This window comes from Meles meles, chromosome 18 (genome assembly GCF_922984935.1).
Source record: "Meles meles chromosome 18, mMelMel3.1 paternal haplotype, whole genome shotgun sequence".
In the NCBI taxonomy this organism is placed as follows: domain Eukaryota; kingdom Metazoa; phylum Chordata; class Mammalia; order Carnivora; family Mustelidae; genus Meles; species Meles meles.
The window spans coordinates 23,920,231-23,936,318 of NC_060083.1; the positions used below are offsets into that span (position 1 = coordinate 23,920,231).

At 48.3% G+C, this 16,088-nt stretch overlaps 2 protein-coding genes across 6 annotated transcripts in view; both read left to right on the top strand.

Moving 5' to 3' along the window:
* LOC123930029 (basic salivary proline-rich protein 2-like) overlaps nt 1-8,313 on the top strand; it is a 44,759-nt gene extending 36,446 nt beyond the window's left edge. The window contains exon 5 of the mRNA XM_045986244.1: nt 8,052-8,313. Within this exon, the coding sequence (XP_045842200.1) occupies nt 8,052-8,313 (262 nt within the window). The remainder of the gene's footprint in view (nt 1-8,051) is intronic.
* Nucleotides 8,034-16,088, top strand: part of ABR (ABR activator of RhoGEF and GTPase) — a 178,540-nt gene continuing 170,485 nt past the window's right edge. For 2 of the 5 annotated variants that reach the window (XM_045984559.1, XM_045984557.1), the window contains exon 1: nt 8,408-9,742. In XM_045984559.1, the coding sequence (XP_045840515.1) occupies nt 8,695-9,742 (1,048 nt within the window). In that variant the 5' untranslated portion in view covers nt 8,408-8,694. Of the gene's footprint in view, nt 8,249-8,388; nt 9,743-16,088 lie in introns of those variants that run through there. The other 3 variants (XM_045984558.1, XM_045984561.1, XM_045984560.1) reach the window with 3 other exon arrangements.

Here is a 16,088-nt window from a genome sequence, read left to right on the forward strand (position 1 = left end):
AATAAAAGACAATCCCATTTACGATAGCATCAGGAAAAAGAAAGTACTTAGAAACTGAGCAAAAGATATGCAAACCTACACACTGAAAATGTGAAATATTTAACGCATGGGGAGATACACTGAGTTCATGGTCTGGAAGACTTACTGTTAAGATGGCAGTTCTCCACAAATGTATCTGCACATTCAATGAAATCCCAAACAAAATCCAAATAGGCTTTCTGAAAAATCGACAAGCTGATTTTAAGATTTATACCAAAAGTCAAAGGACCGAGAAATAGTCAAGACACATTTTTAAAAGGGCTGTTGGAGGGTTTTCACTACCTGATTCAAGACCTATTATAAAACTGGGGTAACAAAACAGTGATATTGCTCTGAAAACGGACATAGACATCAACACAACAGAACGGAGTCTAGAAATAGAGCCACACTTACATGGTCAGTTGACTTTTTACAAAGCTGCCGGAGTAATTAGATACTGAAAAGAGTCTCCTTACTAAATGGAGCTGCAACAATTGGATATTCACATGGGAAGAAACCTGAACCTCTATCATACCCCCAAATTCACTAAAAGTGGATTAGAGGGATGCCTGGTTAGCTCAGTCGGTTAATCCTCTACCTTTGGCTCAGGTCATGATCCCAGGGTCCTGGGATCAAGCCTTGCATCGGGCTCCCTGCTCAATGGGAAGTCTGCTTCTCCCTCTTCCACTCCCCCACTAGTGTTCCCTCTCTTGCTGTCTCTCTGTCAAATAAATAAATAAAATCTTAAAAAAAAAAAAAAGTGGATTAGTTCGGGGCGCCTGGGTGGCTCAGTGGGTTAAAGCCTCTGCCTTCGGCTCAGGTCATGATCCCAGGGTCCTGGGATCGAGCCCCGCATCGGGCTCTCTGCTCGGCAGGGAGCCTGCTTCCTCCTCTCTCTCTGCCTGCCTCTCTGCCTAGTTGTGATTTCTCTCTGTCAAATAAATAAAGTATTTTTTTAAAAAAAGTGGATTAGAGACTGCAACACTAGCCCTAACACTATTAAACTTCTCGAAGCAAACATCAGAGAAATCTTTGTGATGCTGGGTTAGACAAAGATTTCTTTATCGGAACACAAAAAGAACAAAAAAAATTATAAACTGTAAATTGTATATACATATCTATAAGCTGTAAAAAATTAATAAACGGTATGGCATCAAAATAAAAACATGTTCACTGAAAAAAATGAAAAGGCAAGCCACAGACTAAGAGACAATTATTTGCAAATTACATCCAACAAAAGGCTGGAATAAAGAATAGAAAGAAGTATTACAACTCAGTTATAAGAAGACAAACATCCTCTATGAAATGAACAAAAGGTATGTACAGACACTTCATGAGGAATATATGTGAATGGCCAACTAGCACATGAAAATATGCTACACATCGCTAGTCATCAAAGCAACATAAACTAAAATGGCTAAAATGAAAAGACTGACAATACTAAGTGTTGAAGAGGATATTGAGCAATGGGACCCTCATACCCTGCTGGTGGTAGCAGAAAATGGTACGGCCACTTTTGGAAGCAGAATCTTACCAAGTTAAACATACAGTTGTCATACAACCCAGTAATTTCATTCCTGTGTGGGTGGTTTTTTGTTTGTTTGTTTGTTTGTTTTTCTGGAGAGAAATGAATACGTATCTCCACACAAAGACAACCCAAACATTCATCAACTTGAAAGTTGATGAATACACATACGGGTATTCATAGTATGGATTATGACTCAGCAATAGAAAGGAAGGAATGATCTAAACTTTACCAACTCTTTTAATCTCATCAAACTAGAATCCATTTATCTGCAAGATGCTGATAATACTTCTTCATAGCACTTATGATAGAGCCTGAAATTGATAAAATACATTAAAATGCCTATTCTTAACCCGGGGGTGGAGGAGCAGAGGGAAGGGAGGAATGAAATATAAATACACTTAACATAGATGAGACGCAAACACATTATGCTAAGTTTCAGCACTCAGCCTGAACACCACAAACTGCCTTCATTCATAGAAAATTCCAGAAAAGGCGGGGCACCTGGGTGGCTCAGTGGGTTAAGCCTCTGCCTTCAGCTCAGGTCATGATCTTAGGATCCTGGGATTAAGCCTTGCATCGGACTCTCTGCTCAGCGGGGAGCCTGCTTCCCCCTCTCTCTCTGTCTGCCTCTCTGCCTACTTGTGACCTCTCTCTCTGTCAAATATATAAATAAAATCTTAAAAAAAAAAAAATCCAGAAAAGGCAAACTTTAGTGACAGAAATGACAGAAAACTATGGTCATTTGGAACTGGGAGTCAGGAAAAGGGACTGACTACAAAAGAGCAAGGGGGAACATTTTAGGGGTTCCTGGCTGGCTCAGTTGTAGAGCATGTGACTCAGGATTGTGAGTTCGAGTCCTATGTTGGGTATAGAGATTACTTAAAAATAAAAATCTTGGGGCGTGTGAGTGGCTCAGTGGGTTAAAGCCTCTGCCTTCCGCTCGGGTCATGATCTCAGGGTCCTGGGATCAAGCCCCATATCGGGCTCTCTGCTTGGCGGGAAGCCTGCTTCACCCCCACCCTCTGCCTGCCTCTCTGCCTACTTGTGATCTCTCTCCCTGTCAAATAAATAAATATATATTTATATAAATAAAAAATATATATATATTTTTAAAGATTTTATTCATTTATTCAACAGAGAGGGATCACAAGTAGGCAGAGAGGCAGGCAGAGAGAGAGAGGAGGAAGCAGGCTCCCCGCCAAGGAGAGAGCCCAATGCGGGGCTCGATCCTAGGACTCTGGGATCATGACCTGAGCCGAAGGCAGAGGCTTTAACCCTCTGAGCCACCCAGGGCCCCTAAAAAATACATATTTTAAAAAGATTTTATTTATTTATTTGACAGAGAGAGACACAGCGAGAGAGGGCACACAAACGGGTGGAGTGGGAGAGGGAGAAACAGGCTTCCCGCTGAGCAGGGAGCCAGACATGGGGCTCGATCCCAGGATCCTGGGATCATGACCTGAGCTGAAGACAAAGGCTTAAAGACTGAGCCACCCAGGTGCCCCAAAAATAAAAATCTTGTGGGAAAGCAAGCTGGTGCAGCCACTCTGGAAATCAGCATGGAGGTTCCTCAAAAAGTTGAAAATAGAGCTACCCTATGATCAGCAATTGCATTGCTGGGTATTTACCCTAAAGAAACAAATGTAGTGATCCAAAGGGGCACATACACCCAAATGTTTATAGCAGCAAAGTCCACAATAGCCAAACTATGGAAAGAACCTAGATGTCCATCAACAGATGAATGGATAAAGAAGATGTGGTATATTTTATTTATATATATATTTATTTATTTATATTTTTATATAAATATTTTGTATTTATTATATTTATTTTTATTTATATTTATTTATTTTATTTATATAAGTATATATAAATATATACCACATCTTCTTTATCCATTCATATATATCATATATATACATATATATTATATATATATATCCATTCATACACACACACACACACACACACACACACACCACACACAATGGAATACTATGCAGCCGTCAAAAATGAAATCTTGCCATTTGCAATGACGTGGATGGAACTAGAGGGTATTATGCTGAGCAAAATAAGTCAATCAGGGAAGACAATTATCATATGATCTCCCTGATATGAGGAATTTGAGAGGCAACGTGGGGGGTTTGGTGGGTAGGGAAGGAAAAAATGAAACAAGATGGAATTGGGAGGGAAACAAACCATAAGAGACTCTTAATCTCACAAAACAAACTGAGGGGTGCCCGGGGGTATGGGGGTAGGGAGCGGGTGGTTGGGTTATGGACATTTGGGAGGGTATGTGCTATGGTGAGTGCTATGAAGTGTGTAAGCCTGATGATTCACAGACCTGTGCCCCTGGGGCAAATAATACATTATATGTTAATTTAAATAAATAAATAAATAAAAATAAAATAAAATAAAAATCTTAAAACAAGCAAACAAAAAGATCGCATAAGGTAGAGGCTCAAGGGTCCAGGTGGAGTACTAATCATTCATTCATCATTTATCATTCCTCAGCAGATATGTGGTAGGTTCTGGCTGTTTGGAACCACATTAGTTACTCTGGCAGCTGGAGGAAGAGGAAATGCCAGCTGGCTAGAGCCAGGATTTCCTCAAGGAGCCATGGAATTAATTACAGTGTGGTGTGACCAGTGCTGGAACCAAGGGAAATCCCTCTGCAGATCAGCATGTCTCACTAGACCCAGGGAAGGGAAGGCGTTAGAAAGTCACAGGTGAGCTGGGCTTTGATAGGTGCAAAAGGCTCTCACCAGGCAGAGGAGGAAGCAGCCTGGCAAAAGTAGACTCCGAGACCAAGGAGTGACTGGGGGAATGAGGAAGCATCTGGTGTGGCTATATCACGGGCGGTGGGGGGGATGGGGAGGCTGGAGGGGGTCTTAGTGGAGACAACAGAGAGGGAAAGCAGGGAAGGACACAAGGATCTAGTGCAAAGATTTTAGTGAGGAGATTATCCCAGAAAGCAGAAGTGAGAGAGACAGACAAGAAGGGAAAGTCAACAGAGAGTTCATTATGGATTGGTTACCACTGTGAACCACTAGGGCTCATTCCTATTGGACCACTGAGTCAGAAATGCCCTCCAAAGATGGGAGCCCGGGGTATTTATTAAGCAGCTCTCATTTCCACCTTCCCTGGGATGCCCTGGGGATATTAACATCCATCCCCCTTAGAAGCTTCCATCTGGGGGGTGTCTGGGTGGCTCAGTGGTTTAAAGCCTCTGCCTTCAGCTCGGGTCATGATCTCAGGGTCTTGGGATCGAGCCTGGCATCAGCATCGGGCTCTCTGCTCAGCAGGGAGCCTGCTTCCTCTTCTCTCTCTGCCTGCCTCTCTGCCTACTTGTGATCTCTGTCTGTCAAATAAATAAATAAACTCCTAAAAAAAAAAAAAGAAAGAAGCTTTCATCTGGGATGCCCTTGAAAGCTTTGCGACTTTGGGAAAAACAAAACAAAACAAAAACCGGGCCAGAAAGTGGCAGAATTATAGGGGTGGGGGTGCTTGAAGCGAGGGCACAGCAGCTCATGGGAAGTGTCCACTGCAGCTGCCGCAGAAATCTGAGATGGGCCAAAGGGAGATGGCATGAGACCCAAAAAAGTATTTGCTCATAGGGAGACTCAGGTTAAGGGACTGAAAGTGTGCAGCAAGTGGAAGAAAATATTCAGGAAATGGGGTTAGAAAAGTAGGCTGGGGTCAGAGGATCCATTGTGAGGAGTCTTATATGCCAGGTTACAAAGTTTAAACTTTATTTGCCAGACCTGAGCACCTAACAGGTGTTCAGTAAGTATCTATTTTTTTAAAGATTTATTTATTTATTTTGGAGTGAGGGCGTCAGTGGGGGAGGGGGCAGAGGGAGAGGAGAGAGTGTCTTAAGCAGACTCCCTGCTGAACTCAGAGTCCCATGCCCGGCTCGATCTCACAACCCCAAGATCATGACTTAAGCCAAAACCAAGAGCTGGATGCTTAATGGACTGCGCCACCCAGATGCTCCTACAGGGGCTCAGTAGATATATTTATTGAATGAATGAACGCTAATGACAGATGCACCTGGACCAACCCCTTGCAAATCCACTGGGCTTTAGACTCCAGTAGACTAGCTGTGTGGCTTCCAACCTCTTTGATCTTCTATTTCTCTCTCTCTCTCTGAAGTAGCAACAATAATACCTTTTTTACAGGGGTGTTGTGAGGAATTAGATGAGATCAAAGATATATGGCAACTAGAGGTATGGATTCAATAAATGTCAGCCACTCTACCCCTGCCCCCATGATGACCCAAAGCCAAGTAATAAAGCTGAACTATCCACCAGCTAGAGACAATGAAGGTTGCTCCTGGGATCTGTTTACAGAAGATGTATGCTGGCATTTCCAGCTATATTGGTCCTCGTGGAAAAAATTAGTGGTATTAGTAACAACTTCCTTGGACCAAAAGGGAATCATACTGCTGTTTTAATTAAAGGACAGAGTTGAAACTATCCTCCTAGGAAATTTACAAATTCAGAAATTGATGCTTGTAGTAACTTACAGGGTTGTTTTTTTTTTTTCCTTTGTGCATGTAAATGTACATATCGAAACATCTTCCAATCAATATGCTGTTGACTGGGGCCATCCATCCTTACTGTGCTGCATTTCTCTCCCATTCTGAAATTTTAACAGAAGCCAAGATGTTTGTGGACTCTGTTTGATGGACTACCCCTGCCCTGGCTCTCTGTAGGCAGCAGGAGCTCCTCAGTCCTTCCCAGTGGACAGAAGAGATTGTGGCAGCCTCTGGAGAGGTAGGGAGAGAATATGAAGCTAAGGCGGGACAGGAAGCACCTTGAGGAACTAGGTGAAGGATGGAGAAATCACTCAAACTGGGGACTACTTAATTAATTTTAAAACGTATTCATTCCTTCAGTTTGGCACAAGACAAACACTATGATGAGTCATGCCACTAGCACACCATTTTTTTTTTTTTTTAAGAGAAAGAAGGAAGAAAGGATATTGGGAAAATGAGTAAACACAGACTTTGTCAAGGAAGGAAATTCTAGAGTTGAGAAGCCTCTGTGGGAAGCACATCTGCTCCCAGTCTGAAGTGATTCACAACTGGAGAAGCTGAGCAGGAGCCACAAGGTGGAAATTCATTCATCTTCCTGCTCATTCATTCATTCATTCATTCATTTCATTCAACAATGATCAGTTATCTCTACCACCCTCTGCAAGAAGCAGTAAGAATACAAAAAGTGGAAAAGATACAAACCTGCCTTTGAGGGCTCTACAAGTGATGTCACTAACAGTTACAACAGACTGGAGCAAGGGCAAAGATAAAGACCTGGAGGAGATGCAGTGGTGGCACAAAGGCGGGGGGGGGGGGGGGGGGGGCAAAAAAGTCTTCTCAGTTGGAATCCCCCAGGCAGCAGGGAGTTATGCCTGTGTGTAGGGATGGGAGTTCCAAGGAGGAGGAAATGTCACTCGGAAAGAGGGAGACATCTTTGAGGACAGTGCAGAGTTGTTAAGTCTAGAGCATAGCAGGAAGCTATAAAGGTGGGCCGGGACCATGTGTGGGAGGACCTCCTATGTCCTGCAGCGTCTAGGCACCATCCTGTAGGTAATGAGGAGCCAAGGAAGGGTTTTGAGCAAAAGCATGGCACTATCCCATTTGTGGCTAAAAAAAGTCTTCCTGGTATCTTTGCAATAGCCAGCGTTGAGGGATAGGCTGAAAGGGATTGAGGAGTGGGGGTAGGCTAGCCTGTTCAGACAGTTCAGGTGAGAAGCTGATGGCAGGTGACTAGAGGAAAAGGGCTGCTGAGATTAGCTCTAGGCCCCAAAGGGCAGGAAGAATTTCCAGTCTCTTAGAATATCAATTTCTTCATCTTTAAAATGAAGGAAACGTGAATCACCAATAAGGTTCCCCCATTGCAGCAAGCACGAGACAGTTGATCAGGATCCCTCTCTGCGGACACTGGGGCCTCAGCCGAAACCCTGGAAAGAGGAAGAGCAAAGTGCTTTGCAGCCACGTGCAGAGGGGAAGCAAAGCAGGAGCCCCCCATCCACTCCACCGTGAGCGCCCAGGCACCTGTGCCCAGCCCCTCCTCTCTTTTCCTCCCTAAGGGAACTGTGTGAGGCCACAAAGAGGAGGTGGAATTGGAGGGCCGTCTTAGATGCCCAAGTGTCTAAGGCTCCTGCTGCCATGGTTTGATTCGGTCAGGCGGGAGTACGCTCAGCTTTGAAGTCACAGGGGCCTCTAGCAGAGCCACTTGGAGCTGTCACCCTTGCCCATTTCTCCCCCGGAAAAGCTCCAGTGAGCACTGGAGAGCGCGCATGAAAAGGGACTCGCAAAATCCAAAGTTCACTCCCCAGTTCTGGACTGAGCAGCTCTGTTATCCTGGTCACGTTAGTTCAAGGCACTCAATAAATCCTGGGTAGGGACAACCCCGCCGGGCGGCAGACCGCGCTCTCTGACACCTGTCCTCGCGGCCGCGCCACCTCGCCCTTCCCCGCACCTTCTCCCTCCGGGTCCCAGACGCCGTGCCGGCTCTGGGCAGACCAGGCAGCGGAGAGGCCGGCGGCGGGAGGTTGGCTGGGAGCCCGGGGCGCCCCCGCGCGCTCCCTCACCGGGGCTCCCGCCTCCCCCGGCCGCGCGGCCCCGCGCTCGGATGCAGGGAGCCGGCGCGGACAGCGCGCGGCTGCGGGAGCGGCGCCGCGGAGGCGGCGGGGAAGGTGCGAGCCCGGCCTACTGTGGTCAGCCGGAGTGTCGCGGGGCTGGAGTGTCGCAGGGGGGGTAGGCGGCCCGGCGCCACCGAGGCTCCGCCCCCGCCGCGGCTCCCCCGCAGCCCGGAGCCCGCCGGGCGCCCTGGGCCGGGCGACGGGAGCTACAGACCGTGGGCTCCGCGCGTCCGGCCCAGGGCGGGCCCAGGGCCCCCAGACGCCCGCCTCCGCCGCGGGTGGCCGCTTACGTCAGGGAGGCGAAACCCAGAAGAAGGGAAAAAAAAAAAAGGCCCAAGGGCGGAAGGGGAAAAACTTTAATTTTTTCTCCTATTTTCTTCAGGGGCTGAAGTGAAGGGCAGGCGACTGCGCCAGCGCAGGCTTCCGGGAACAGCCCGGCGCGACCCCAGCCCGCTGCGCGCGGCGGAGCCGGGCCCGGGAGGCCCGAAGGGGCGGCCGCCATGTGGGACCCTCAGGACTTCGAGCGCCACTGGCAGGCCGAGTTCCCCGGGGAGAAGGCCCCCGTCATGCGGCTGGACTCGGTGCTGGACATGGAGCGGGAGCTGGAGCGCTGCAAACTCAACCTGAAGCGGCTGCAACAGGTGTTGGCTGAGGAGAAGTTCAAAGTCTCCTACCTGCAGGCGGCCCTGGCCGCGGAGAAGGGGCACCTCGGCTGCGGGCGCTCGGAGGGCGGAGACGGCGACCGGCCGGGAGCTTGCGCGGAGGAGCCGGCGCCGGCCGGGCCAGAGCGGGCGCCGCCACCGCGCGAGAAGCAGGGCGCCGCGAGCGGCGGCGGAGACCCCCCAGGCCCCTGGCGCGGGGACCCGGAGGCGGCCGCGAAGGCCGAGGCTCCTCCCTACGCGTGCCCGGACCTTCCCACCTGGCCCGGGCCGGCGGGAGCCGGGGGCGCGGTGCGCAGCCTGACCGCCGCCATCCACCAGCAGCTGGTGCAGCCTCGCCTCCTCTTCAGGTCCCAGGAGGACCACGCGCCCCCCGGCCACGATGACACAGTCCCCAGCGCCCAGGGAGAGGAGCTGCCCTCCGGGACCCGCGCGGGGCGGGGCTCGGAGGAGGGCGAGCCGGACGCCTCGGTCGCGGAGGATGGGGGCAACAGCAGTGACCACGACTTCGAGATGGTGGATTTGAACGAGAAATTCGTCCTCGGCCACTTGCTCGTGGGCCCCTGCCGGCTCGGAGCCCGCGATGAGGCCGAAAAGCCGGCGCGGGCGGGCAGCCCCCATCGCTGGATGCACCTGATCCCCGGGGGCCGGCGGCAGCAGCGCCGGAGCCGCGACCTGGAGCAGCTGGAGGCGGAGGCCAAGGACGGGCGGAGCTCGCCCCTGGCGGCGGAGGAGCATCCCCGGCGTGGGGCTCGCGAGCACCTCCCCCCGTGGCGGCGCAAGAGGTTCCTGCGGGTGCCGGAGCGGGACTCGCCCAGCCACAGCTCTCCCGAGAGGGGCAGTGACTGCAGCCGCAACAGCTCGGACCACGAGGACGGCTTCTCTGCAGGTAGGCGCACCCCTCGCGCATCCCGGGGGCTCCTGGCCCCTTCCCGCACCTCTCCCTGACTCCCCTTGTTGGTCCCGTTTTAACCTCGGGCGCTTGGGAAGAAGGGAGATAAAATTCATCTGTTTACCTTGAAACCACTTGTAGAATTGGAAAAAAAAAAAAAAAGATTGTGCAACATGATTTCGCCTCGGGCGAGTTTATGAAAATAAGCAAATGGCGATGCCAGGGGGTGAGGGAATGGTGTGCCTGGCTAGACCATGGGAGGACTCTTTCATTTCAGGCCTCGGCCCTTATGCTCTGTGGTAATAACATCACCGTCCGCCCTCCCTCCAGCATCTCTTCCACAGGTCGATCAGGTTCCTTTGCACCACGGGATAGTAGCTTTCTCTACGCAAACTACAATGGCTTCCCGTTTCCCCCCAGATTCCTTGATATGAAAGTTTAAATCTTGCACGTAATTTTCCCAACTTATCTCTTATCTTCTGAGAGCCTGTGTCTTGTGTTCTGGCCAAATGGCAACACCCTCTCACTCAGGGAAAGGTCCATAATCCTCGCTGTCCCCTCCCTTTGCTGGCTGCCCCCTTCCTAGAAGGCTGCACCTGATCTCTCAGCTTCCTGGAGCCTGAGTGGGAAGGGGAGGGCATTGAATCATAGTTTTCAAGCTGGCCTGATGCCCAGAGATCATGTCTAATGCAATGTCTTAGTTTGACAAAGGAGAAAGCTGAAGTTCAGAAAGATTAAGTGCATGTTGAAGTGAGTTGAGATCCTACGCGGGGCTTCTGTCATTTGTTGTTTCCCTGGACATCTGCCCTCTCTTTTGAGGGCAGGACCGGGTCCTAGCCATCTTTGAATCCCCTTGCGGCAGTCAGTGTGGTGCCTTGCGCATGGTAAGTGCTCACTAAGTATTTCTTGAATAAATGGATGGCTGCATTGTACTGAATGTCTCCCCACCACCCAACTCCTCATAGGTCAGGGAGTGGGAGTGGGGCTGAGGAAGAAAGGACAGATAGGGATGTGAGGATGGCCTGTGACCGCTACTTTGCTGCCCCTGGAACCCTCAGGATCTCTTCAGTCATAGGGAAATCTTAAACTGATGTCTGGTTGGGTCAAATCGTGACCAGGAACTTAAGATGCCTTCCTGCCCAGTGAAAGAGAAAAAAAAAAAAAAAAAAAGAAAGAAAGAAAGAAATCACTGATGCTGGGATTGTTCCAAAATCTCCATTATTAGATCTTATCTGGGTGAGTTTGCATTTGAATGAAAAACTGTCCACTTTGCTAAAAGCACATTTGGAAGGTCCATCAAGTCATCTGTTGTGATCAATTACACTTATTCATTAGCAGAGATTGGCTGCTTTTCCCATAGGTAATGCTTTTGCTGCCCATGCTAGTAACATTTTTATGTGCCCCTTTAACTTAAGGGAAGAGTCTGAAGATTTCACTTTAGTGCCAAGTTCCAGATACCGAATGGCAGCAATCCAAGTGGCCCAGAGCTTCTTCAGAGCTGGCTCCAATCCCATGTTCCCGGAGACCCACATCAATCACCCCTTCAGGTATGCCCCATACACTGCATTTTCCCCAGGGAGTTATTTTTATTTCTGTTTGCTGTCTCTTCTCTCCCTAAGGGCATTCTAGCACAAAGATCATCTTGATGCAGATTAGGAGTTAACACTCCCTCCAGCCTAAGGAATTTCAAAAAGGTGCCCGCTCTGGGTGGACCAATGATAAAAAGATTCTCATTCCTCTGGATTAAAGACTCCGGCCCAGTCACGTGTCTGGCACTTGCTGGCTTTGCTTAGTGTGCTTGGGCTGATGATATTCTAGGCCTCACTCCAGGAGCCCCTCTGCAGGTCAGGCATATGGATGGAACAGCTGTTTGTTGGGGCCCTGTCTCCAAAACCTCACCTGTGAGGAAGTGACTGCATGCACGTACACGCATGCCTATACACAGTGTATGCACAGTGCACACAATCCCATACATGTGTACGTGTCTCCTATGTCTAGGAGAAAGAGCTGTCAGGCATACATAGAGTCCCCAGGGTGGATGGATTAAGGGCAGGGGTTTTCACCTGGTGGGTGACAGCCCACTGAAATCAGTGTAGGGAGGGAATGAAAGCTTTGAGAGGCTTTCCTCTCACTCTTGGCTATCCCTGCTTTATTTTCTCCTTAGCACTGACCAGATTACTGCTTCAGATCCTATGATTTTGCATGTTGATCTTATTCACTCTCTTTCCGGTAAATGCAAGGTCCAAGAGGGCAAGGATTTTTAACTTTTTATCCTATGACATAGCCACAAAGCCTAGAACAGTGTCTAACACATAGTAGGTATTTCATAAATAGTTGTTGAGCAATACATTTTTTTAAAAGATTTTATTTATTTTTGAGAGAGAGAGAGCTCACAGGGTAGGGGGGCAGAGGGAGAAGCAGACTTCTTGCTGAGCAGGGAGCCCAATGCGGGACTCAATCCGAGGACCCTGGGATCATGACCTGAGCCAAAGGCAAATGCTTAACCGACCGAGCCACCCAGGCACCCAAGTGATATATTTTTTAATAGGATGGAATAGAAGAGGAAACATGGCAGTGAATTGCCCATGGTAATGGTATTTTCTGTTTTCAAACTTTGTTTCAATTATGCATAAATGTGTGACTGTATATTGGGTCCTGATGTAGAATGTATTTCTTGCTCTGGATTAGAGAGAAAGGTTTGAAAATGCTGATTAAAAAAAAAAAAAAAGAAAGGGGCACCTGGGTGGCTCAGTGGGTTAAAGGCTCTGCCTTTCGCTCAGGTCATGATCCCAGCGTCCTGGGATCGAGCCCCACATCGGGCTCTCTGCTTGGCAGGGAGCCTGCTTCCTCCTCTCTCTTTCTCTGCCTTCCTCTCTCCCTACTTGTGATCTCTATCTGTCAAATAAATAAATAAAATCTTAAAAAAAAAAAAAAAGAAAAGAAAATGCTGATAAAGACTATGGGCTTTGAAGCTAGACTGCTTGTGTGAACTTGGGAGAAGTTATTTGAATTTTCTGTGTATCAGTTTCTTGTATCTGTGTATCTGTAAAATGAGACTAATAAACACTGCTTACATCAAAACGTTGATATGAGTAATAAGTGGGATTTTGTTTCTAAAGGACTCTTAACACAAAGTAGGCACCTACAGTGTTTAACCGTGACTATAGGTCATTTTCTTTGAGTTGATGCTTCAAAGATTCTCATTCCCAGACCATTCTGAATCACAGATAGTTTGGTTTTCTATGATGCATGTGTTTTGGGTTTTGGTTTTTTTCCCCCCAGCTTTGCTATGGCTCTTTCTAGAAACCTGGGAACAGGGCAGGACCCAGGGCCAAGGCTTGGCTCATGAGGCTCTCTTGCTGGCTTGGCCCTCATGTTTCTCCTTCTTCTCCAGCAATCGTGCCCATTATTTGTATTCGGAGATCCTCAACTGAAGGTTGGGTTTTATTGGGCCATTCAGTCTTGAGGTCTTAAGGAGAGAGAGCCATGGGAGAGCCACATAAAAAGGCCGAGGGGCAGAGATGCCCCCCTCCTTGGAAAAGGACCGTTTTCTCTTATGAGTGGTGGATTCCCATACAAAGACACATTTGGATCTGTGTCTACACATAGTAGCCAAACTTGAGTATAAGTTAGAATGCCCGTTCTTTTTTTTTTTTTTAATCTTTCTTTTTAAAGATTTTATTTATTTATTTGACAAAGAGAGAGCAAGAGAGAGAGAGAGAGAGAGAGCACAAGCAGGGGGAGCAGCAGAGGGAGAGGGAGAAGCAGGCTCTCCACTGAGCAGGGAACCTGACACGGGGCTGGATCCCAGGACCCCGGGATCATGACCTGAGCTGAATGCAGACACTTAACCTACTGAGCCACCCAGGCACCCCACGTGCATTATTATTATTTTCTTCGTCGCTGAGGTCCCCAGAAGACCCCAGTCCATCTGCTGCAGCCATCAGAACTGCTGCCCACCTGTGGGGCTCCTGGGTGGACTTGGTCTCACAGGGGAGCAGACCACCTGCTGGATTTTAGAGCTCCCCTTTTCAGCGGGGCACTCTTGGGCAGACACAACTGCATGCCAACATGTGGAAGCCTGGTATTTTTCCTTTCATTGTGACATGCTTCTGTGCCCCTCCTGCCATAGAGGTTGGGTGACATTTCCTTCTCAGGGCTTCTGCATCCTTTCTGGAGACTGTGGACTCTCCTGTGCCACATCTGTACTCCTTGTGCCCCAAGGCAAAGCCCAAAGTTGGCTTTTCTGCATCAGGCATCCCTTTGACTGGCAAACTATTCATCTGATATTCTGGATGTAGTTCAGATGACAAAGTAATTATCATTAGTATTTTAAATTGGCAGCATTTTCTTCTTGCTTAAAACTCTGCTCGGTGGAGGGCAAGTGGTCTCCGTTTTGGCTGCCCCTTGAAATCCATTCATTTTTTTCATCATTCATCTTTTCCATTCAACAAGACTTTATCAAGGTCTTACTTCATGCCAGGTCTGTGTTAAGGCCCAAGAGTGCAAAACCCCGTGACCTGCCTTTATGGTTCTCACTAACTCTTTGGCTCCTGGGGTAGAAAGCGTATGTTTTTAGATAAAGAAACAGCTTCCCATCAGGTAACTTGGTGCATCCTGAAATGAATGACTAAGGATTGTCCATCTGAATCTTAGTTTACATTCAGGAGTCCAGAAGAGGAAGAGATCCTAGAGTAGGTCTATTCCTGCCCCTCTTCAGATGGAGCCCGGGAGACCTAAAAGTAACCTCAAGGTCACACACTTGTGACCCTCAAGGCTGGGCCCATGCGCCAGGACGTGGCTTTTCCCATTGTCTTGTGGTCTTTTCTTTCCTAGAATTTAAGGCAGAGAACTCTAAAGACATAAGTTCTGTCAAAGTCATGGTGACAGGAGCAGTAGGCCCCCACCTTTAGCCTCCCAGCCATCTCGGGGTGTGGCGGTGGGGAGGAATTACTAGTGCCATTTTATAGGTAAAATGCTGAGGCCGAGAGAGGTAAAGACATGTACCCAGAGTCAAACAGCTTGTGCTAGAATCAGCTTGAACTCAGGGCTAGCAAAGACCGTACTGTTTACCTTCCAACATTTAGTGCTGTCCTGGGCCAGCTGTAGAATTCTAGATTTCTGTACTGGGGAGGCCCTGCCACCAGAGTCTGCCAGGCTGCCAAATGAGATTTTTTATTTTTAATCTTCATGGGAAATGCACTTCCTATTAGGTACTCATGTTACCTGAATCATTTGCAACCCAGTGGGTTTTTTCTCCCCTTTCTCGTGAGCGACTAATAAGATTTTAGCTCCAGGAAGAATTCCTCATGTTCAGTGGATGTATCTGACTAACTTAATTCAAAGTATTGAGTTTTCAGCCTTAGCTGTGATAGAGTAATTTCTTTTTTCCATTCCGTGGTGTGGAGAGATATTAAAACACTCTCTGAGACACATGAGCCGCTGGTTGGCTGTGATTCATTTGTCACTAGAGTTGACATTGCATCACTGCCTGCTTGGTTTCTTAATGCTTGCTTCCGTCCACCCCTCACCCCCACCATCTCAGCACTATCTGCACCTCAGGGGCACTCAACCAGCCAGCCAGGGAGTAGGGCTGGGTTTGTTTAACAAGTCCTTCCTCCTCGACATGTGGGAAACACAGCCAAGACTCCAAATGTTTCTTCTCCTTGTCTGTTTTTCTTCTGGTTAAGAGAGCATTCACAAAGCAATTGATTCTATACTTGGTTCTGGATCTTTATGTTTGAAAATCAGGATCCTGGGTGGCTCAGTCATCAAGTGTCTACCTTCAGCTCAGGTCATGATCCGGGGGTCCTGGGATCGAGCCCCGCATCAGGCTCCCTCCTCATCGGGAAGCCTGCTTCTCCCTCTTCCACTCCCTCTGCTTGGCTTCTCTCTCTCTTGCTGTGTTTCTCTCTGTCAAATAAATAAATAAAATCTCTTTTTAAAAAAAAGAAAAAGAAAATCAGGATCTTGACATATTTTCCTGGCTTTGAAATAATGGTACAAACACACTCCTCATCTGAAAAATGGAGTGGATGGGAGCCAGCTTACAGGGTGATAAGGCTTATACTGGCTAAGTCACTGACTAAGCCCCAGGCTCCTTGTCTGCCAGATGTGGGTGATGATAGGACTATGTCGTAGACGTATCATGAAGCATAAATGAGATAAGTGTGTGGAGAGTGCATAGCCAAGGGCCAGGCACATACGCATTTAATAAAGTTTGGCGGTGGTATTGTTCCAAGTCCAAGCCACAGCTCATGCTCCTGTCTCTTCATGTGATGAAGTTCCCCCAGCCTCTTCTGCCTCTTTCTCTCCTTTCTTACCCCCTCCAGGTCCACAGGTG